The sequence below is a fragment of the Scyliorhinus torazame genome, chromosome 10 (genome assembly GCF_047496885.1).
Source record: "Scyliorhinus torazame isolate Kashiwa2021f chromosome 10, sScyTor2.1, whole genome shotgun sequence".
NCBI classification, from domain to species: Eukaryota; Metazoa; Chordata; class Chondrichthyes; order Carcharhiniformes; family Scyliorhinidae; genus Scyliorhinus; species Scyliorhinus torazame.
The window spans coordinates 43,029,491-43,052,462 of record NC_092716.1 but is presented as its reverse complement, the minus strand read 5'-3'; the positions used below and the strand labels follow the sequence as shown (position 1 = coordinate 43,052,462).

Below are 22,972 nucleotides of genomic sequence, written 5' to 3'. Positions count from 1 at the left end.
TATAATGGTCATGAGATCACAATGTCAGGAGCATGAGAGCTCGCTGTAACGTGTATAATTATATTTTCCATAGTGGAGACAGAGCGCGAATCGCTCATAGGAGGGGAAGCGTGTGAAGCGCTTGGGCTCATTACGCGGGTTTACAGTACAGAAAGCATGGTACCCCGCAAACATGCAGCCGTAAAATCCATCATCAAGGACTTTCCGGAGATATTCAAGGCTTTGGCACTCTGCCTTTTACGTACCACATCCAATTGAAGGAGAATGCGAAGCCAGTCGTACACGCCCCAAAACATTTACCAGCTCCACTGAAGGCCGAGTTGGACAGAATGATGGCTCTAGGAGTCATCAAATGTATAGAGGAACCTACAGACTGGGTTAACTCTATGGTGTGTGTAAAAAAGAGGAATAAATGACCTGGGATATGCATGGACCCCAAAGACATGAACCTTAATATCAAGAGAGAGAGCACTCCCTGATTCCGAAGAGGGAGGAAATAACATGCAAGATGGCTGGAGCGACATGTTTCAGCAAGTTGGATGCGTCACAAGGCTTCTGACAGCTCAAGCTAGACAAAGCGAATACAAAGCTGCGCATGTTTAACGCGCCCTTTGGGTGCAACTGCTTCCCGAGGATGCCGTTTGGCATAATTTTGATGTCTGAAATGGAGCACAAGGGTTACCAGACATCCGTGTCTATGTGGATGACATAATAATCTGGGGGTCCACATGCGACGAGCATGACAGAAGGCGTCTCAGAGTTCTACAATGGATGAAGAAAAATAGCCTCAAGCTTAATAAAGCAAAATGTCAAATTGGGGTTAACAGCATCTTCTTGGGGGACAGGCTCTCTGCACAAGGTGTGCAGCCAGATAATGAGAAGATAAAGGCTATTTTGACAATGCCAATTCCACAGATAAAAGAGGCATCCTACGGATACTAGCGATGATCAACTATGTCTCTGAGGATCCGGTGCATGATGCCGAAGCTCCAACGCTACAATTTCGATCTAATCTACACACCAGGCAAGCATCTCATTGTCGCTGACATGCTTTCCCGAGCCACGGTCATTAAGGAGATACACCTGGTTGATGAGGATGAGCAAGCCAATGTTAATCTCCTCACTGCATCTCGTCCAGTCTCTGAGAAGTCATGCCTAATAAGGGAAGAAACAGCCAAGGACATAGTCCTACAAAAAGTAGTAAAGTATCTCCATGAGGGATGTCCTAAAGGTTCCTGTTCGGGCAATTACAATGTGAGGGCAGAGTTGAGTGAGGCGACAGCACAGGATTGTGATGCCACTTTTTGTGAGGCCACTCATTCTCAAGAAGCTCCATGAAGGGCACCTGGGCATTGAAAAGTGCAAGCACAGGGCCAGGCATACAGTTTATTGGCCAGGCAAGCACAGGGCCAGGGATACAGTTTATTGGCAAGGCCAGCACAGGGCCAGGGATACAGTTTATTGGCAAGGCCAGCACAGGGCCAGGGATACAGTTTATTGGCCAGGCAAGCACAGGGCCAGGGATACAGTTTATTGGCCAGGCAAGCACAGGGCCAGGGATACAGTTTATTGGCCAGGCATCACTCAAGACATTGTAATCATTGTTGATAACTGTGACACTTGTCAGACGTTACAGTGCAAACAGAGCAAAGAGCCAATGCACATGGGTGAAATCATCACAACTCCTTGGCAGAAGGTGGGCATGGATCTTTTTCACTTTAATGGAAAAGAATACCTTTTGGTCATCGACTACTTCTCTAATTATCCGGAGATTGCACAACTAGCGAACTCGACTGCTCGGTGTGTTATCCAACATGCTAAAGAGATTTTTGTCTGGCATGGGATACCAAATACTGTTATGTCTGACAATGGTCCCTGCTTCAAAAACTGAGTGGACTGCATTTGCACGTCGTTATGACTTCAAGCACATTACTTCAAATTCTTTATATCCCCAGACAAACGGGAAGGCAGAAATGACCGTGTACATTGATAAACAGCTGCTTAAACAAAGCCACTGACAGCCAGGAAAACATCTATCTGCCGCTTTTGAGCTATCGGTCTGCACCACTTGTCAATGGGCTGTCATTAGCACAGCTGCTGATGAATAGGCAGCTACAAACGACCCTGCCTTCCATTGTAACTCCCTCTGTGGATGGACAACTGGAGCAGAAACTGTTTCTTCAAAAGGGGAGGCAGAAAGAGTTCTACGATAGACCCATAAGGAAGCTCCAGCCAGTGCATCCAGGTGACACGGTTAGACTGGAGGATGCCACTGGATGGTCAAGGCTTGCAAAAGTACTACAACAGACAGGTCCACATTTGTTTCTCATCATCACTGAGGATGGCTCAGTCTTGCAGAGAGGCCGAAGAGCGCTGTTGAAAGTTCAACGTCCTTTCGTTTTGAGTCCAACAAAAGAGTTGGTATGGAATCCCAAAACATTTGACGAGGATACAAACCACCCATCAGGGACAGCAATCAGAGAAGCATCTGCAGCAATAAATACAGAACAAGCAGGAACACCAACAACAAATGAAGGTGGAACACGATCACCTATTCAGCCATTGCTCAGGAGATCAACCAGGTTACGTCGTAAACCTGACAGACTGAACTTGTAGTAAATTGTGTACAGTGCATTTTTAAAGTTATCATGCATATCATGTTAACACTTCCAAAGGAAGGAGGATGTGGTGATATACATGTGTATATAGGTATCGGTATGACATCTGACCAGCAGGTGGTGATAGAGATTCACCATGTGACTGGAGAGAATGGAGAGAGAGCGGGTAAATGGAGTTGAAATCAGCCATGATTGAATGGTGGAGTGGACTCGATGGGCCGAATGGCCTTACTTCCGCTCCTGTGTCTTATGGTCTTATGGAGAGATTCAGCAGTTGGTAGTAAGTCGTACTAGAGGACAGTCGCACTAGAAGTAGCTCCAGGAGAATTCACTGAATTCATTTATTAGTTACCGCCTGTATTATAGTTTGTTAGTTATCCTTCCACGTGTTTTTTGATAAATCATCTTACTAGTTAAAGAACTAGATGTTCTGTGTACCTCATTACCACGGCCATAACAGAGAACACAACAAAGTGGTGTTGAAGCCCTACTGCCAGTTTGATGGAACTGATTGGGAAAAGAGAAATAATAGAGCAGAAGGATTATTTTACTGTGCATCGGCCTTTGTGCATTCTACATGCTACTACTTCTGTTGTCATATGTGTTGTTGCCAGTTAGAAATGTAGGGTCCCTGGGCAGCATGGTGCAGTGATTAGCACTGCTGCCTCACGGCGCCGAGGTCCCATTGTATTGATGTAAAATGTGCAGCGTAATTGCCCTACAATAAACCATTTGAGCACGTTCTTCTGTAACAAGATTGTGGCAACTTGAGATTTGGGGAAAGGAAACTCAGTTGGAATAATGGAAGTTTCTGTGATGCAGAGAGCACAGACAGATTGCATCCTGAAGTAAGCTTGAACTCTTTTGTTTTTAATTACTATGTTTTTCTCCTTGAAGCATTGTGGTTTCCTGCATTGTACTTCTAACGGCATCAATTGCTCTCTGGACTTTGCCTAAGTAAGCATTCGGTGTGCCTTGACCATGAGTGTTGGCATCCTATTCAGCAGGATGTACTTGACTCTGGAATAGAACATAGAACATACAGTGCAGAAGGAGGCCATTCAGCCCATCGAGTCTGCACCGACCCACTTAAGCCCTCACTTCCACCCTATCCCCGTAACCCAATAACCCCTCCTAACCTTTTTGGTCACTAAGGGCAATTTATCATGGCCAATCCACCTAACCTGCACGTCTTTGGACCATGGGAGGAAGGCAGTGATACAGGTCGATCGTGTACATTTGCATGAGGGGGACCTAGAAAACCTAAAGTAATTGTACTCCCAAAACATAATCTTCGTTCTGGATTCTGGGGAGCCCCTGGGACTGTGTGGGTAAGTCAGGGGGTGGATTTGTAATTTTTATAATCTTTAATTAGTGTCTCAAGTAGGTTTACATTAACATTGCAATGAAGTCACTGTGAAAATCCCCTAGTCGCCACACTCCGCCAGTTCGGGGATAGAGGGAGAATTCAGAATGTCCAATTCACCTAACAGCACGTTTTTTGGGATTTGTGGGAGGAAACCGGGGCACTCGGAGGAAACCCACGCAGACACGGAGAGAACGTGTAGACTCCGCACAGATCCAAGCCAGGAATCTAACCCTGGTCCCTGGCGCTGTGAAGCAACAGTGCTACCCACTGTGCTACCATGCCGCCCAATTCACCAAATTACCAATTTAAAGTATTATTTTTAAAATAAATTTAGGTACCCAATTCATTTTTTCCAATTAATGGCCAATTTAGCGTCGCCAATCCACCTAACCTGCACATCTTTTGGGTTGTGGGGGCGAAACCCACACAAACACGGTGAGAATTTGCAAACTCCACACGGACAGTGACTCAGAGCCGGGATCGAACCTGGGACCTCGGCGCCGTGAAGCAACAGTGCTAACCACTGTGCTACCGTGCCGCCCACTTCACCAAATTACCAATTTGAAGTATTATTAAAGACCCAGGAGATTATTAGTTGGTCATCACATTTCTTCTTCTCTCCTGTAATTGGGGTACAGTTTTACTGTTGGCATTAGACCAATGATACAGCTCCCAATTGACTTTCCTTCCGGACTGTGGCTAAACAGTGAATATAATAGGGGAGACACTGAGGGTGTTGTGACCATGTTCAGTCCTCTCCTTAACTCATGCCTGCAAGTGAATGTCTTTAGTTGTGATTGCTCATGATCGGAGAACTTTTAGCTAAACCCTGGCACCACATGCAGGCCGCTGGGGAGGGGTGGGAGAGAGCGCTGGTTCAAGTCATCTGATGCAGCATAATCAGGAATCATTCCATCGACATCCATGGCACATATAATGCATTACCATTAAGCCATTGTGAGAGTCCCACGCAGCCTGCTTCTAAAGTGCTTGTTCCTTTAAAATAATTCCATCCTTTGTTCTTTCTGGGCTGATTAATCCAACCTCATGATTACCCATGAGAACCATAACTGTTGGGATCTGAAAGTCCTGATTGCAATCCTCTTGCTGCTGTAATTTGAGGACCTCCACCCATTTTAAATTATAGGACACCTCAGAGTACTGCAGAATTGGCCATTTTTCTGAGTGCTGTTAACTGAAAAGTTAATCAATTCTGTTTACAATACATGCTGACCACACCGGTAATTGCTAGTCTCTGTAAAGCTTTTAACAGCAGAACACTGCAGGTGAAGTAAAAAGATAGTTGGAAGCAATACAGTGAAAGGTTCAGGCAGAATTTACCAGCCACACCTGTATTGAGTAACGTGGATAGTGGTTTTCACAATTGGGGGGGGGGGGGGGGGGGGGGGGGGGGGGGCGGTGGCCTGGGGCACACGGGACATTCTTCAAATCAGCTTCAATAGTCATGTTGCAGCTGAATAGCATTTAAGAAGAATTTTGCTTTTTAATAGTAAAATGTACAGAGAAAAATGTTGCTAACAAGAATATTCTTTTCTGATCCATTTATATTTCTAATTCTGGTAAAGCAGAAATAATTTGTGCTATAATCTAAGGTTCCTTGTTTAAAATGAGAAGAACATGCTCTCTAAGGCTACTAAAGCACTTCCTCGTTCAACATTATCTCTAGTTTGCTGGAGAATTGGAAAGACAACAACATCTTTGCAGTTGCAATATACCAAAGGTTACCTGACTCACCCTTTTAGTCCTGAGCCTCACTCACTGCTCCCACTCACTATTCCTGGTCTAGGTGTGCGAATACCTGTCTCCAGGTGTTTCTGCCTTTCATGGCTCTATTTCTCAATCACCCTGTTCAAACCACTGACTGTCTCTAATGTTGCTGTGTTTTATCGAATGTGTTTCTGGATATCAAGGCATTGTGAGAAAGTACCAGCCTGTCACACAATTAATACTGCAGACTGGATTACATCTCCTGGCTGTTACTGTCACAAATACTGTGCCGAGCATCACTATTATCTTTCTGGCTGATGTAATATATTGACATATTCTTATCAAATTCACTACTGACATTTTGTTATGTGACTGTGACCATGTAAACAATTCCTTGTCCTCATTCTCTATCTGCAGTCTTCAACACATTTGACCCCACTATCCTCCTCCAATGCCCCTCTTTCATTGTCCAGCTGGGTGAAACGGCTCTCAATGGCGTCCATTCTTATCAATCAAATCATAGTCTGGGAATTTCCTACAATAGGCTTCTCTCCCACTCCTGGACCATTATCTATGCAGTCCCTCAAGGATCTCCGGCACTCTTATTTCCCATCCACATGCTCCCCCTATGGCGATACCTTCTGAGGAGGCATCATCAGATTCCATGTGTATGCTGATGTCAATGAGCTCCATCTCACCAGAACCCACAAACACCGCCACCCCCACCACCCCACCGTCCATCCCACACTACCCAGATGTGTCTGGAGCCCAGCAATGCATCAGAGGCAGTAGTTAAGTCAGGAGGTCGGAGAGCAATCATAGACTGATGATGCACATGCGTCATACACATGCACTGTGCCAGAGCGGCACAGTGGCACAGTGGTTAGCACTTCTGCCTCATAGCACCAGGAACCCAGGTTCAATTCCGGCCTTGGGTGACTGTCTGTGTGGAGTCTGCACTTTCTCCCTGTGTCTGCGTGGGTTTTCTCCCACAGTCCAAAGATGTGCGGGTTAGGTGGATTGGTCATGCTAAATTGTCTTTTTGTGTCACAAAGATGTGCAGGTTAGATTACTGGGTTTTGAGGATAGGGTGGGGGAGCAGGCTTAGGAATACTTAATTAATATGGACATAGATGAGCGTACGCTACAGTCTACCATGGAATTCACACACCTCTTATTTAAGGATGGGCCAACACAAAAGTACTGTCCATATTGGACAAAAGGGAAGATCAAAACTCAATTTGTGTCAGATGGACGTGAATAACCAGCCTCAACCTCCCATTGTATAACAATAGCCTCCCCCATCCAAACAAAGGTGAGTTGGCATCAAAAATATTAACCCACAACATAAGGGCTGGAATCATCATGAACACCACACTTTAGGTGGGAACGACCACTGACTTGTGAAAAGCCACATGATGAAACAGCCATGGTTTCTTTGTTCCAAAGTACATCAAAGAGCAGCTTTCTGATCAGGTCCATCAGAGCCATCAGGACCATCAGTAATCAGCCAGTCTGAGAGGTAGATTCTAAAATTAGCTGGAAGTCATCTAGCAGCCAAAGTACTTAAACCCGTTCTAGTTTCAAAGTTCACCTGAGAACCAACCTCCTAGATATCTGACCACAAGGAACCTCACAATCTGATGCAAACTCTTTGCTTTATAAGAACCCCAGTTCAATTTCAAATAATTGAATCTGTTCAAGCAACCACAGGCCTGTCATGTGTGAGACCAGCAATGGTATATCAAAGACTGAATTAATTGTAATCTGTAAAATAGCACTATCTTTATCTGTATCCAATCTTTGTGTGTGTGAGTGAGAGACCGTTTGTGCTACATTGTGTTGGTTCAGGAGAAGTATATGAGAATAAATAATGTTTTTTATTTTTAAATTCATGAAAGCTTGCTGTTGAATTATTTAATTCTTACACTTAAAAGGTAAGCGAAGACACACATTTTCCACACAAAATATGCTGATTATGGACAATACATACGTTCTGTCCATGACACATTTGCAGAAACACCTTTGGCAAGAGTCACTGAATTAAGATCTAATAGGGGTGAGAACCCTGGTTGGTATTTTGGCTGACTTTAGTACTGTGATGTGGAACCCAATTGTAGTATCTCTATCGCTCAGTACACAAAACAGTGCCCAGAAATTGAACTTGAAACCTTCCTGATATATCTAAATTGTCTTGATATATCTAAATTGTATCTCCACTTACCCATCATGGCATTGAGAGAGATTTGTGTTGATATTCCTTTGTTTTTTTAAGTTCTCTTGTAGCTACTACTTTCCAATGTAACGGGAGCCATTGAACTTCCAACACATAATAAAACTGCCAGCATTAATCACAGAGTAAACAGCAGCAGATCAGAGTCTACCAACTGACCTTGGCTCTGGGCAGGCTTTGGCTAGTGGTCAAATCTTTATTCTTGAGCTGACAATGGATCTACTGCAATTTATCATTTGGATATGAAACGTATTTTCAATTAAACGTCACCAGTCATGTCCTTCTGGTTAAAGAGTTTGGCTGAGTCGACTCTTTGATGTTTCATTGCAGCCTATTTTAATGCTACAATTCCGTCTAAACACGACACTGCAACTGGACTCACCTCAATTGCTCTGTGGGTGAAGGTATTGTTAAAGACACTGCAATTAGTCCAAGCATTCCCTGGCAAGACATGGAAAAGCCACTCCTAATTTCTGTCTGTTTACTTTTGCTTATGTTTCTCAACTTTGAGGTCAGGCTGAACACTGATGCACCTTCCAGCTGAATAAATGTTTGATATTGGTTAATCTTAGGCACAAGTCCTGGTCATGTGCTGTGTCTCACTGCTTTCTGAAGAGCAGGCACGGATTGGCCAGAAAATGGAAGGTGGTACTTAATTAAAACATGGTGACAATACCTCACTGTGTAGATTCCAGAACATTGTTTTCTTTACGTCTGCAGTTTAAATGTTGACAAGCCAGTGTCTCATTATACCATTAGTTACCCTCATATCATAAAGTTATACTTGGGGCACTTTAAATTGGTCAGTTTTGCTAGTATAGATTTGCAGGTCTAAGTATAGACCAGCGTGAATCAGCATTGCTATGGCAATGTATTGAGAAAGATTATTTTCTGCTGGAACAGCATTAGATGGAATGTGATAAGGGGAGGGTGCTAAAAATGTCACTTTTTATCACTCCAAGGTACCCTCGTGAAAGGACAGCAGTCGAACATGCTATGTCTCAAAGGGATAAAACATACTGTATCATCTATTATGAGGCCAATTTTCATATTGACACCACACTGTTAGTGCTCACAAATGTTGGACTGAAAGAGCTTATCACTATATTGACAACTTATCTCTAAGCCCATTTCAATTTTCTGAAGGACCTCAACCAAGCTGGCTAGAGTTCTTGAAGAAACTGTCTGAATGTGTGAATTGGGTTCATATGGTGCAGTTCGGGCCCCAATGCCATTTTGTCTCTGATCACCTGTGTTTGCAGATATTGTTTGCTCCTTTCCTACTAAGTATAGGTGAAAGAAGTGTTGGAAAACCAAAAGCACATTTTTACTGAATTCTCTTGTACAGTCAGCTGGAAGCTGAATGACTTTCATATTGTGTATCTCCACCCCTATGGGTCCTGCATAAGTGTTGTTGCTTTAAACTAATGCTCCCTTTAACTCCCAGAATTTCAACACCTCCCCTTTAGTTTATGTCAGACAAAATGATCCTTCCCTCTCACTGACCAGGGGCGTGATTCTCCGACCCCCCACCAGGTCGGAGAATCGCCAGGAGCTGGCGTGAATCCCGCCGCCACCGTGTCCCGAATTCTCTGCCATTCGGTGGGGGCGGGAATCGCGGCGTGCCTTTCGGTGGGAATCGCGCCGTCGGCGGGCCCACCCCCGGCGATTCTCCGCCCCGCGATGGGCCGAAGTCCCGCCGCTGTCAATCCTCGCCAGCTGGCGTGGATTGAACCGCCTACCTTACCGGCGGGGGGCAGACGGCGCGGGCGGGCTCCGGGGTCCTGGGGGAGCGCGGGGCGATCTGGCCCCGGGGGGGGGGGTGCCCCCACGGTGGCCTGCCACCCGATCGGGGCCCACCGATCGGCGGGCGGGCCTGTGCCGTGAGGGCACTATTTTTCTTCCGCCTTCGCCATGGTCTCCAATATGGCGGAGGCGGAAGAGACCCCCTCCCCTGTGCATGCGTGGGGATGCCGTGAGCGTCCGCTGACGCTCCCGCGCATGCATCGCCCAGCGAAGTCCATTCAGTGCCAGCTGGCGAGGCGCCAAAGGCATTTCCCGGCAGGCGGCGGGGCGGAAATCACTCCGGCGCGGGCCTAGCCCCTCATGGTGAGGGCTTGGCCCCTAAAGGTGCGGAGAGTTCCACACCTTTGGGGCGGCCCGACGCCGGAGTGGTTCCCGCCACTCCATTACGCTGGAACCCCCCCGCCCCGTCGGGTAGGGGAGAATCCCGGCCCACATCTCCATTGTCTCGCAGGACCTCCATCTGATGAGGCCAGGTCACCCGGAGTCTTTACCCTGCCACCCAAGAGACCACCTCAGAGGAGAGCTCTGAGGAGACCACCATCAAGGCGTCACATCTTTCACCTGCACCTTCCATTAGCGCAGAGACACACACCTCAGTGGGTGACATCAGTGGGCAGGCTTCTGGGATACAATCTGGTGAGCACCACAGAGTTGTCGCAGCACATCACATGGAGACAGGAACATCCGAGGGATTCCGCATTCGGAGGTCTGCTGGATCCCAGGATTTGGCTGGATCCCTTCCAGATGCCAAGTCTCTGGTCTGATGCAGATGATAGGACAAAGCTGTGAGATTCAGGAGGGGGTGTCAGGGACACTACAGCACCTACAAGGCCTATTGGAGGAGTCTTAAAAGGCTGCAACTGCAGGAGATGGTGCCAACAATGCATGGCGCCAAGGCCAACACTGCTAGGGTGGCGACCACAGTGGAAAACCTGGAAAACGGCATTGGCGTTTTGAGTGGTGATGTCCAAGGCATGGCTCAGTCTGAGACTGCCGTGGATGAGGGCCTTGACATCATGTCCCAATCACTGAGGAACGTGTCCCAGACACAGGTGGACATGGCGGAGCATAGCCCAGTCACTGAGGAGCATCGCTGAGAGCGTCAACCCCATGGTGCAGACAATGAGGAGCCTCCAGGACTGGCAACGCCAGATGACTCAGAGCTCACTCCAGCTGCCCCACCATCCTATGGAGTTTCCCAGGGCCCTACAGGAGGAGGAAGCACTGGAAGCCGACCCGGGGCCTGCCACCTCCTGACACCAGCGCATTTCAAATGCAGTGGGCAGAACATGGTGGGACGGTGATGCCAGACCCCCAGTTCCAATCCCTCCAGAGGATGCCCGCCAAGGGAATCAAAGGCTACAGGATGCGGAAAGGAGCTGACTGCCTCCACCTCTGATGTGCATCCTGGGGACACACCTAGAGGTAGCAGTAGATTGAGAAGAATGAGGAGCACTGAGTGGGCACTGGTGAGGTCACTGTCCATAGCTAAGGGGAATGGAAATCTATCAGTGTAAAATGTTCATTAAAAGATGTAATACCTGATACATGCAAAGCCTCTGACGCATTAATCTTCACCGCAGGCCTGCCAGCACTCCCACCCTTTGCCCCCGCCTACCCTTCTTATTTGAAATAGTCCTTATCTGTGAAGCTAGAGGCTGGTCACAGTCAAAAGGAGTGAAATTGAATTTCAGGATAGAAGTAGCAGCAGGACTTCATCCTGGAAGTCTCACCCCCCCCCCCCCCCCCCCCCCCCCCCGAGGGGCCCCCATCCCCACCACGTGCACTGGGGCAGTAGTTTGGTGCCCTTGAGCTGGATGCCGGGAAGTGGAGATGGTTACTCAGCTCCTCACTTTCCCTTGGTAGCCATTGTGCCAGCTTACATATTTGAAGAGGAGTACTAAACGTAACCCGTGTGACGTCTCACTGGGGAATCGGGGAATTCCCAGAGGCTGCTGCATTCGACTTCAATCTTATTAACTAGATTGAAATGAATGCAAATGAGGGTTTAATGATAGTCTCGTCATTTTCTGGCGTGATCCGGGACTTGCCATCGAGAGCAGGTCGGGTGAATCACAAAATGGTTCGTGCCTGGCACGAATTTTGATTTGTGGCCTTTCCCACTATTCACCTGGTGCACCCAGAACCCCGCAATGCACATCGCGGTTGCTGAATCGCACCCAGAGTGTCAGAACGTCTGGTCAGAAACCATGATGTGTTTCTGGACAGAAACACATTGGTTTTCAGTCAGAAGCTTACACATTCCCCATTCTTTTGTAACGTTTTGCCCCAAAATAATAAGGGTAGTAAAAGACAAACCGACTTAGCAAACATTGTTCTAATGCAGTGTTTTTCTAACTTTTTCTTCCTGGGACCCATTTTACCAACTACATTCGCGGCCCACGCCGGCCGACTTCACAACCAACGCCGGCCAACCTTCGGGAGCCACGCTAGCTGACCTTTGCGACACACCATTTTCACTTTCCTTTAATGCAACATGTGAGCCTGCTTGATCCTCATGATTTCATTTGCTTTGTTATTCAATGTTATATTTTTGCCAAGGACTTCAGCTGATGATTTAAGCTGGATCCTTTGGAAACAAAATCAAGAGATTTGTCCTCGTACTTGTCTTCAAATATCTTTGAAGCTTTGAGGGTTTTAAACTCTCATTTGCCAGAAGTTCCCTGCCTCTAACACACATGTGCTTTTCATTGGCACAATTAACAAAGCCATACCTCAGACCAGAACAAGGCCTTTATACTGCTTTGTTCATGATTTCAGTTTTTCCTTTGTTGGCTGTTCACCAGTGGCCCTGGAGATCTGTACAGAGCTAACACTAGCACTGCTTTGTCCTGCCGTGGACTCTCCTGTGCAGCTCTCTCCAGCAGATTCAGTTGAGTTCCTGGCCAGGAGGCACACTGCATGCTACTGACCCTCTCTTCCTTATAACAAAAGGATCCATCTTCAGTTCTTCACAGTTCTGTTGTCTTGCTTGCTCTCATCTAGAAAATGGAGGAATCTATCCTCCATGATTTTGCACCAAAAGCACGGAAATATGTGTGACGTCCGTGTACACGTTGGGCACGTGACCTGCTCGCTGCTGATGTTTCTGGCTGGAAGACTGCATCGTTCCATTTAAAACTGGTTGAGCCCGGCATTCTCAATTTAATAGCTGGTCGCAGCCATTGGGTGCTTATTCCGCGATCGGAAACGCTGCAACCAATCACTCCACAACCCTCCCAACACCTGCCCGCAACCCTCAAGATGCCCACGTGTCGCATCCCGCACTTTGAAAAACCCTGTTCTAATGCATTAGCTTGACTTTCGCTATCTCTTTTAAATCTTCACATTGATGTAGCATCCTGGACAGATGTTTATGAATGCAGAGCTGTTTGAGTCCAAATGCAGTGCAAATTAGAGGAAGGAGCAGAATGTCTTTTACATCATTACCTACCATTTAAAATAATGAAATTCAGTATCTGCCTTTTTATAAGGCAAGCTTTGTGTACTAAGAACATTTTATCATAGGTGTGAATGATATACATCATGGACAAACATTGAGGAAAATTGATCTTGTCATATATTTCCATTCTGCTGTGTCCAAAATGTACCTGTTTATGAATGTTATCAGAGCCTAAAACCAAGGCACTCCTGGGTTTATTCCTAAAATTGCTACTCCTTTTAAAAGATACGATGATACAGATGTTAATATATTCTTGTAAATTTGGTCCACTATTTGATTATCTTTCTGCATAGTTCTTGTTGAAAGTACTAACAATACTGGACAAGCTGACATGGCCGAAGGAACAGGAGCTTGTGCTGTAAAGTATATCCCTCATTAAACCATTCAGCTGACAGGTTAAAATGCATCTGCAATAAAACATGCACCACTCAATTGACTAGTTGACTATAAAAAACACCAGGTACCTCTGGTCTAATCTCTGGTTTCAGGAGATTAATATGAATCAGCTGATTGTGATGAAGACAGACGAATAGTTAAAGATTAACGTGTATTCCACATTACTGGTTATGGACATTTTTAAATGAACAGATGTAAGAGGATAGATTGCCTTAATTATTTTGCTGTCAAAACAAGTTAATTGTTATGTATGCACTTATAGTTGCTGCTCTGAAGAGTATCAAATGTCCTCTTTACAGCATGATCCATTGTAATAGTGACCAGTAAGTGAATCAGAATCACAGTAAAACTCAATAATTGGTAGGCATTTTAAAACAAAAGTGCTGCCTGATAGTGTGTTATGTCTTGCAACACTATCATGGAATTCTTTGAGGAATGCATTTAAACTTTTAGTCCTTTTAGTTGACGATATCACAACGCCAATCCTTTATATAATTTATTCTCTATTTTTGAGAATTTAACTGCCAGTTCTCTTTTGATTTCATTGTCAGGGACAGTTGCTTTCTCAAATACATAAGATAAACCTTCATGTGGCTGCCATTTGAATTCTTTCTCCCATTCCCACTTTGACCTCTGTGACCTCGGCCAATGAAGCTCAAGGAACAGCACCTTATTTTTCGATTAGGCGCTATACAACCTTCATGACTCAACAATTTCACATCATAAGCTGTGCCCCCATGACTTTTGGATGTCAGCTCTTCTTGAGATGTTGCAGGGGCCGGTTTAGCACAGTGGGCTAAACAGCTGGCTTGTAAAGCAGAACAAGGCCAGCAGCGCGGGTTCAATTCCCGTACCAGCCTCCCCGAACAGGTGCCAGAATGTGGCGACTAGGGGCTTTTCACAGTAACTTCATTTGAAGCCTACTTGTGACAATAAGCGATTTTCATTTTCCGTTTACATGACAGAATCACTGAAAATTGTGACAGTAGGAATTAGGGTTTCTGGATGGGAACTAAATGCCATATGCATGGCCTTCAAATAAAACGTGCTCAGTTAGATGATCTCAAGTAAGACAACAAGTGCCCTCAAAGAAACTAACCAGAGTTGTAGACAAATAAATCAAACTGTTGATTATGTTGCAACTTTAAGATTTGCTGAATGCACATCAGGCTGTGTCTTGGGGTCCTTCCTTTCTGGGCACTCTTTGACCAATAGGGGCTGCCCCTGCCAGCAGTTGTCACTCCCATGGCAAACCCCACCAGCTGTCCTCAGCAATCCCTCACTGGGCCCTGCCTGCCTGACTGGCCACAGCACTCCACACTTGATCCCCCCCCCGCCCCCAATTAAGGGACGATTCAGCATGGCCATTCCACCTATCCTGCATATCTTTGGGTTGTGGGGGTGAGACCACGCAGTCACAGGGAGAATGTGCAAACTCCACACGGACAGAGACCCGGAGCCGGGATCGAACCCGAGTCGTCAGGGCCGTGACTCCACACTTGATTGACTGCCACTGGCAAAATGTGATCCCACGTCTAGCTGCCTGACAAAGTAGGGTTGTCCCCCCTCCGCCTCACCACACCTCCTTTTGTACCAATGGCAGGACTTCAGCTGCCTCTGAAAAATTCTATCTGTTAGCCATTAACTCTGGTTTTCTCTCTACACAGATGCTGCCTGATCCGCTGAGTAATTCCAGCATTTTCTGTTTTTATATCATAAAATGACACGAGTTTTACAATCAGCAAATCTTAATGTTGCAACAGAATCAACATTTTGATTTCCTTGTCAACAACTCTGGCTCATTTCTTTCCACCTGAGGCCAAGATATGGAGGGTAGGGGGAGCAGAGTGGCGCAGAGGTTAGCACTGCTGCCTCATGGCGCCAAGGACCCAGGTTCGATCCTGGCTCTGGGTCAATGTCCATGTGGAGTTTGCACATTCTCCCTATGTATGCGTGGGTTTCGCCTCCACAACACAAAGATATGCAGGGAAGGTAGATTGGCCATGCTAAATTGCCCCTGAATTGGAAAAAATGAATTGGGTACTATAAAATTTTTTTTTTTTTTAAAGATATGGAGGGTACATTCTATTGTCCCACCTGAGATCATCCAACTGCACCTGCTTCTATGTAGAGGCCATGAAATGAAAATCACTTATTGTCACAAGTAGGCTTCAATGAAGTTACTGTGAAAAGTCCCTAGTCGCCAAATTCTGGCACCTGTTCGGGGAGGCTGCTACGGGAATTGAACCGTGCTACTGGCCTGCTTGGTAAGCCAGCGATTTAGCCCAGTGTGCTAAACCAGCCCCTATACCAGCCCCATACAACGACATGTAGTTTCCAGAAACCTTAGTCCCTCGTGTTACAACTGTGACGAACCTGTTAATCGCAGAAAATGGTTCCTATTCCAGGAATTTGAACATTCTGGAATAATTTGTGTTTTAAAAGACACACAGTTTCTTGCAAGAACTCTGATTGTTTTTCTTAGAAGAGACAGCCATTTACAACAAAAGGTATTTAAGGAGTTTTAAAGAAGCTGGAAACCTCTTGACCCTGGTGGAATGTATACGGGGGGTGGGGGTTGGGGTGGGGGTTGGGGGGGGGGGGGTGGGGGTTGGGGGGGGGGGGGGGGGGGGGGGCGTCACATGGTATTTTCTGATTCTGAAAAAGAAAAATGACTGGAAAACCGTGTTTAAAATTTGTTTTTGACTTTTCTTTGAGAAGAAGAAGGAGAAACTGCTGGTGGAAAGAAGACCGCAGACTTTCCACAGTCAGAAGTGAATATAAACCGCTCCTAGATTGCTCTACACATTGGAATAGAGTTTTGCGAGCCCGCCCGAAAAGCAGTGAGTCATTGATCAGAGCACAACCCTATAATTTAAATGTCTTTCAAGGTGTGTGTGCGTGTGGGGTGTGTGTGTAGCTTAGGGTATCTCAAGAGAATAATTAGCATTCATAATGTATGTCAATAACCTTTTCCTTTCTATTCAAGAGACTGAACAAAGTACAGCACAGCACAAGAACAGGCCTATTGGCCCTCCAAGCCTGCGCAGACCATGCTGCCCGTCAAACCTAAAACCTTCTACATTTCCGGGGTCCGTATCCCTCTATTCCCACCCTATTCATGTATTTGTCAAGACGCCCCTTATATGTCACTATCGTACCTGCTTCCACCACCTCTTCTGGCAGCGACCCTCTGTGTAAAAATACTTCCCTCGCACATCTCCTCTAAATGATGCCCCTCGCATCTTAAACCTATGTCCCCTAGTAATTGATCCTTCCACCCTGGGAAAAAACTTCTGTCTATCCACTCTGTCCATGCCCATCATAATTTTGGCGACTTCTATCAGGTCGCCCCTCAACCTCCGTCGCTCGAGAACAAACCGAGTTTATCCAACCTCTCCTCTTAGCTAATGCCCTCCTTACTAGGCAACATCCTGGTAAATCTCTTCTGTACTCTCTCCAAAGCATCCACATCCTTCTGGTAGTATGGCGACCAGAATTGAACACTATATTCCAAGTGTGGCCTAACTAAGTGTGGTAGTCTGTGTTAGGAGGATTACGGTACCTAGTAATGCCGGAATACCATTGGTGGAGAATGTACTTGTTCCATTGGAAAAGCTTGCATGTTAGCTCCGTCTTGCAAGGCGGGGTACAAGAGCCCGTGCTGCCCCAGCAGCTTTCTTCTGTACCTGCGCTGCTGGGGGAAACATCTAGCGTATTAAAGCCTTCAATTGTCTCCAATCTCGTTTCTGAGGTTATTGATTGTGCATCACTAAGGTTCTATACCGCTGCAGCATGACTTGCCAATTTTTATACTCAATGTCCCAGCCGAGGAAGGCAATCATGTTGTATGTCTTCTTGACTATCTTCTCCACCTGCGTTGCCACTTTCAGTGACCTGTGGACCTGTACACCCAGATCCCTCTGCCTGTCAATACTCTTAAGGGTTCTGCCATTTACTGTATATTTCCCACCTGTATTAGACCTTCCAAAATGCATTACCTCACATTTGTCCGGATTAAGCTCCATCTGCCATCTCTCCACCCAAGTCTCTAACTGATCTATATCCTGCTGTATCCTCTGATAGTCCTCATCACTTTCCATAATTCCTCCAACCTTTGTGTTGTCTGCAAACTTACCAATCAGGCCAGTAACATTTCCCTCTAAATCATTTATATATACTACAAACAGCAACGATCCCAGCACTGATCCCTGTGGAACACCACTAGTCACAGCCCTACATTCAGAAAAGCACCCTTCCACTGCTACCCTCTTTCTTCTATGATCGAGTCAGTTCTGTATCCATCTTGCCAGCTCACCTCTGACTTCACTTTCTGTACCAGTCTGCCATGAGGGACTTTGTCAAAGACCTTACTGAAGTCCATGGAGACAACATCCACTGCCCTACCTTCATCAATCATCTTTGTTTCTTCCTCGAAAACTCGATCAAGTTAGTGAGATACGACCTCCCTTTCACAAAACCAGGCTGCCTCTCGCTATTACATCCATTTGCTGCTAAATGGGAGTAAATCCCATCTTGAAGAATCGTCTCCAACAATTTCCCTACCACTGACATAAGGCTCACCGGCCTGTAATTTCCTGGATTATCCTTGCTACCCTCTTAAACAAAGGAACAACATTAGCTATTCTCCACTCCTTTGGGACCTCACCTATAGTCGGTGAGGATACAAAGATTTCTGTCAAGGCCCCCGCAATTTCCTCCCTTGCCTCCCTCAGTATTCAGGGGTAGATCCCATCAGGCCATGGAGACTTATCTACCTTAATGTTTATCAAGAGGCCCAACACCTCCATTTTAATCTCAATTTGACCCAGGCTATCTGCACACCCTTCCCCAGACACGTCATCCACCAAGTCCTTCTCTTTGATGAATAATGATGCAAAGTACTCATTCAGTACCTCACCCATTTCCTTTAGTTCTATGCATAGATTCCCTTCCCTGTCCTTGAGTGGGCCAAACCTTTCCCTGGCTACCCTCTTGCAGAATCTGCCTTCGGCTGATCAGCGAAGCGAAGGTTAAGACATTTGCCTCGAATATGGCTTCTAGGGGACCTGTTTCGAGTCTCATGTGCACCACCTTTGAGATTACCCGAAAGACCTCCCTCCAATACCCCTCCAGTTTTGGGCAGGACCAAAACATATGAACGTGATTTGTGGAGGCCCCACAGCATTCACAAACATCCTCCACCCCCTCAAAAAGTCGGTTCATCCTCGCGCTTCTGAGTTGTGCCCTATACACCACCTTCAACTGTATCAGCCCCAACCTCACGCATGAAGTTGATGCATTCACCCTATGTAGCACCTCACACCACAACCCCTCCTCCATGCCCTCCCCCAACTCTTCCTCCACTTTGCCTTAATCCAATCCAGTGATACCTTATCTTCTCCCAGAATAACTCGAATAATCCTCCAACACCACCCCTTTCTCCAAACCCCACGCTGTCAATATCTCTTCCAACAGTGTGGGGCCGGTGCAATCAGAAAGCTCTGTACCTCTTTACAGGTAAAATTTCGAACATGTATATACCTAAACATCTCCCCCTGTCCCAACCCACATCCTCCCAGCTCCTCCAACTTCGCAAACCAGCCTCCCAGAAACAAATCTTTTAATACCCTAACTCCCATCTCCGAAAATTCCCTTCCCACCTCCCTGGTTCAAATCTATGATTCCCTCGAATCAGCATTTCCCTTGACCCCACCCACAACCTAAATTGCTGCCGCAACTGCCTCCAGATCTTGTGCATCGCCACTACCACTTGACTCACTGAGTATTTCTCCGGGGCCATGGGGAGCAACACTGTTGTCAAAGTCAAACCCGACCCCCTGCAGAGACCCTGCTCCAGTCTAACCCACTGTGAGTCCTCCCTCTAACCCAGCCCCGCACCTTATCAGCATTCGACGTCCAGTAATAATACAATAAATTTGGGAGACCCAACCCCCCTGTCGTCCTCTCTGCAACAGCTCCTTCTTAATCCTAGCCACCTTACCCCCCGCAAATAAATGAGATAATATCTTTTCTACTTCCTTAAAAACTGGTTTTGATAAAAAGATCAGCAGGCACTGAAAAATGAACAAAGACCGCGACAATATATTACTCTTAATTGCCTGCACCCGACCTGTCAGCGATAGAGGAAGACAATCTCATCTTGCCAAATCCGCTTTCACCCTCCCCACCAAGCTAATGATGTTATATCTATGGAGCTTTCCCAATCTTGTGCCACCTGCACCCCCAGGTATCTAAAATGAGTTACCTCCTTACGGAATGGCAGCCCTCCCACCTCCGGCCGGGACACCACAAAATATTTGCCTTTTTCCAAATTTAGTTTAGACCTCGAGAAAGACCCAACCACTCGAATCAGCTCCAATATACCACCCATCGACGCACTTGGTTCCGACACAGCAAGTCGCCTGCGTACAAAGATACCCTATGCTCCATCTCCCCCCCGCACTAGCCCCCTCCACACCCCCGAACTCCTTGAGCGGGACTCTCCAAGCCCGTGCCGGGTCAGAGGAACGGCGGGGAGGCGCGCGAATCCCGCCACGCCTCTCTGACGCCGGACCACCGATTCTCCGGCGACCGAAGAATCAGTGGCAATTGTGGTGGTGCGGTCGCTGTCGCGCCGGTTGGGGCCGTCCGCGCTCCACGGGCCGAGTCCCGCCGGCATCGTTCGTGTACGGTCCTACCCGGCGGGACCGCGGTGATCTGGCTGAGGGGCCGTCCTGGTGGGGGGCGGGGGGAGCCGACTCCGGGGGAGCGGGGGGGGGGGGGGGGGGAGCCGACTCCAGGGGGGGGGGGGGTGTGCCACGGTGGCCAGGCAGCGATCGGGGCCGACGATCAGTGGGCACGCTAATTCCTGGGAGGGCCTATGTTCCTCCGCACTAGGCCCCTGTAGAGCTCTGCCATGTTGTCCAGGGGCCGCGCGAAGGTGGCCGTGACGCGCATGCATGGATCCACGCCGGCCGAGTAGGGCCAGCTTTTGGCACCGGAGCAGCGCACAGCGCACTCCAGCGACATTCTAGCCCCCGAGGAAGGGGAGAATGACTAGGCCTGGAGGTCCATTCACGCCGGCGTCGCTCGGGCCGGTTTTGTCTCCGGCATCAACACTTGGCCGGGATTTCGGAGAATCCCGGCCCTTATCTTTCAACCTTACAGAAACATGCCGGTACTGAATTCCTATCAACTGACATTTGAAAGCCTCCCACATGCCAGATGTTTATTTACCTTTTACTACTGTCTTGATAAGTTTATCTCATTTATTCTGGGTAACAATAGAGAGGGTAAACAGTTGACCATTTTGGTGAGCGAATTAAACTTTGAAACTAATGGTGTGACCTGTGCAGTAGTTGAGCTAATCAACCTGCACATCCCCCCCCCCCCCCCCCCAATCCCAGTCGTAACACAATTTTCAGTCACTCTTTCAAAGAATAAAGAACAAAGAAAAGTACAGCACAGGAACAGGCCCTTCGGCCCTCCAAGCCTGCGCCGACCATGCTGCCCGACTAAACTAAAATTTTCCACACTTCAGGGTCCGTATCCCTCTATTCCCATCCTATTCATGTATTTGTCAAGTTGCCCCTTAAACATCACTATCATCCCTGCTTCCACCACCTCCTCCAGCAGCGAGTTCCAGGCACCCACTACCCTCTGTGTAAAAAACTTGTCTCGTACATCTACTCTAAAACCTTGCCCCTCACACCTTAAACCTCTGCCCCCTAGTAATTGACCCCTCTACCCTTGGAAAAAGTCTCTGACTATCCACTCTGTCTATGCCCCTCTAATTTTGTAGACCTCTATCAGGTCGTTCCAGTGAGAACAAATTGAGTTTATTCAACCTCTCCTTATAGCTAATGCCCTCCATACCAAGTTAACATTTCTTTTTTTAAAAAATAAATTTAGTGTATCCAATTCATTTTTTTTTCCAATTAAAGGGCAGTTTAGTGTGGCCAATCCACCTACCCTGCACATCTTTGGGTTGTGGGGGCGAAACCCACGCAAACACGGGGAAAATGTGCAAACTCCACACGGACAGTGACCCAGAGCCGGGATCGAACCTGGGACCTCGGCGCCGTGAGGCTGCAGGGCTAACCCACTGCGCCACTGTGCTAAGTTAACATTTCTAATGTAAATCCTACTTAAACTTTTGTAATGGGATTTTATTTGTATAAATTGCCTGTTATAATGCAATCGTAGGCTTCCAGCCAACCTAACACACCCTTCCAGTAAATCTGCCATCTTTCCATCAGAGCATCTAACACACCCTTGAAGGTCTCTGGAATGGATGCTTCCAGTATCCTTTCTGGAAGAGACTTCCAGGTATTGATTACTCACTGTGAGCAGGAGTGATTCTGACAACAGTCCTGACATTGTCCTTCACCAGTTTGTACCGTCCCTCCAGCCGTGGTCACATTTGATTGTCCTGTTGAGTGAAGAAAGGCTTCACACCTTTGTCAGGATCATCCAAAGGGTCATTTGTGGATTACTCCGTACACACCACAGACCCTAATCAAACATCATAAAGCATCATTTATAGTCAATGACTGTTGGCCTTCACATCACACGTACAGGACAATTGGGAAGAAAGCATTAACCAATAACTCTTGCTAAATGCTTTGGAGGTTGTGCAAAGTTTTAGCATTGTGCTCTCAAATCAGATAATGCAATTTAGCTGAGATAGAGTAGGTTGACTATGTAGTTAAACTGCTCAGCAGGTAGAAAGCAATAAACTTCCTCTCCCTCAGCTCCATCTTGTTACCCTTGAAGGCTTCCATAAAACTGGTGCGATTGTGGCCCGTATTTAACGGTACTTAATGCTGAAAATGAGCCGCCAGGAGCTTCACCCCAGTACTGGCGGTCCTGCCAGCTGATTTGCCAGCCTTGTGCCCGGCAGCTTCCTGCTAACCAGGGGGAACAGCTTTTAAACGCTCCCTCCCAAGTCACTCCCGGTCAGCACACAAGCTTGGCACCATGCAGACCTGCTCCACGCTTTGGGAATGCTGACCTGGCCAGGCTTCTGAATGCTGTGGAGGTGAGACGGGACACCCTGTTCCCCTGAGGAGGTCGCCAATGCAACCTGGGAGGTGATAACAGTGGCCGTAGTTCGGGCAGTGTTATCAGGAGGACCGCTGTACAGTGCAGGAAGAAGACCAACGACCTCCAGCGGGCCAGAACGATTAGTTAACACCGGCCCCCCATGGGCAGCGTGGTGGCACAGTGGTTAGCATTGCTGCCTACGGCGCTGAGGACCCGGGTTCGAATCCCGGCCCTGGGTCACTGTCCGTGTGGAGTTTGCATATTCTCCTCGTGTCTGTGTGGGTTTCACCCCACAACCCAAAAGATGTGCA

General features: G+C 47.1%; 1 protein-coding gene across 3 annotated transcripts in view; it reads right to left on the bottom strand.

Annotated features, from left to right (window-relative positions):
- The window catches only part of uraha (urate (5-hydroxyiso-) hydrolase a), a 113,844-nt gene extending 91,763 nt beyond the window's left edge, over positions 1-22,081 (bottom strand). Inside the window, exon 1 of one of the 3 annotated variants that reach the window (XM_072518026.1) lies at positions 21,960-22,081. In XM_072518026.1, the coding sequence (XP_072374127.1) occupies positions 21,960-21,995 (36 nt within the window). In that variant the 5' untranslated portion in view covers positions 21,996-22,081. Of the gene's footprint in view, positions 1-7,939; positions 8,064-8,330; positions 8,379-21,959 lie in introns of those variants that run through there. The other 2 variants (XM_072518030.1, XM_072518028.1) reach the window with 2 other exon arrangements.
- Between the last annotated feature and the right edge of the window lie 891 nt (positions 22,082-22,972).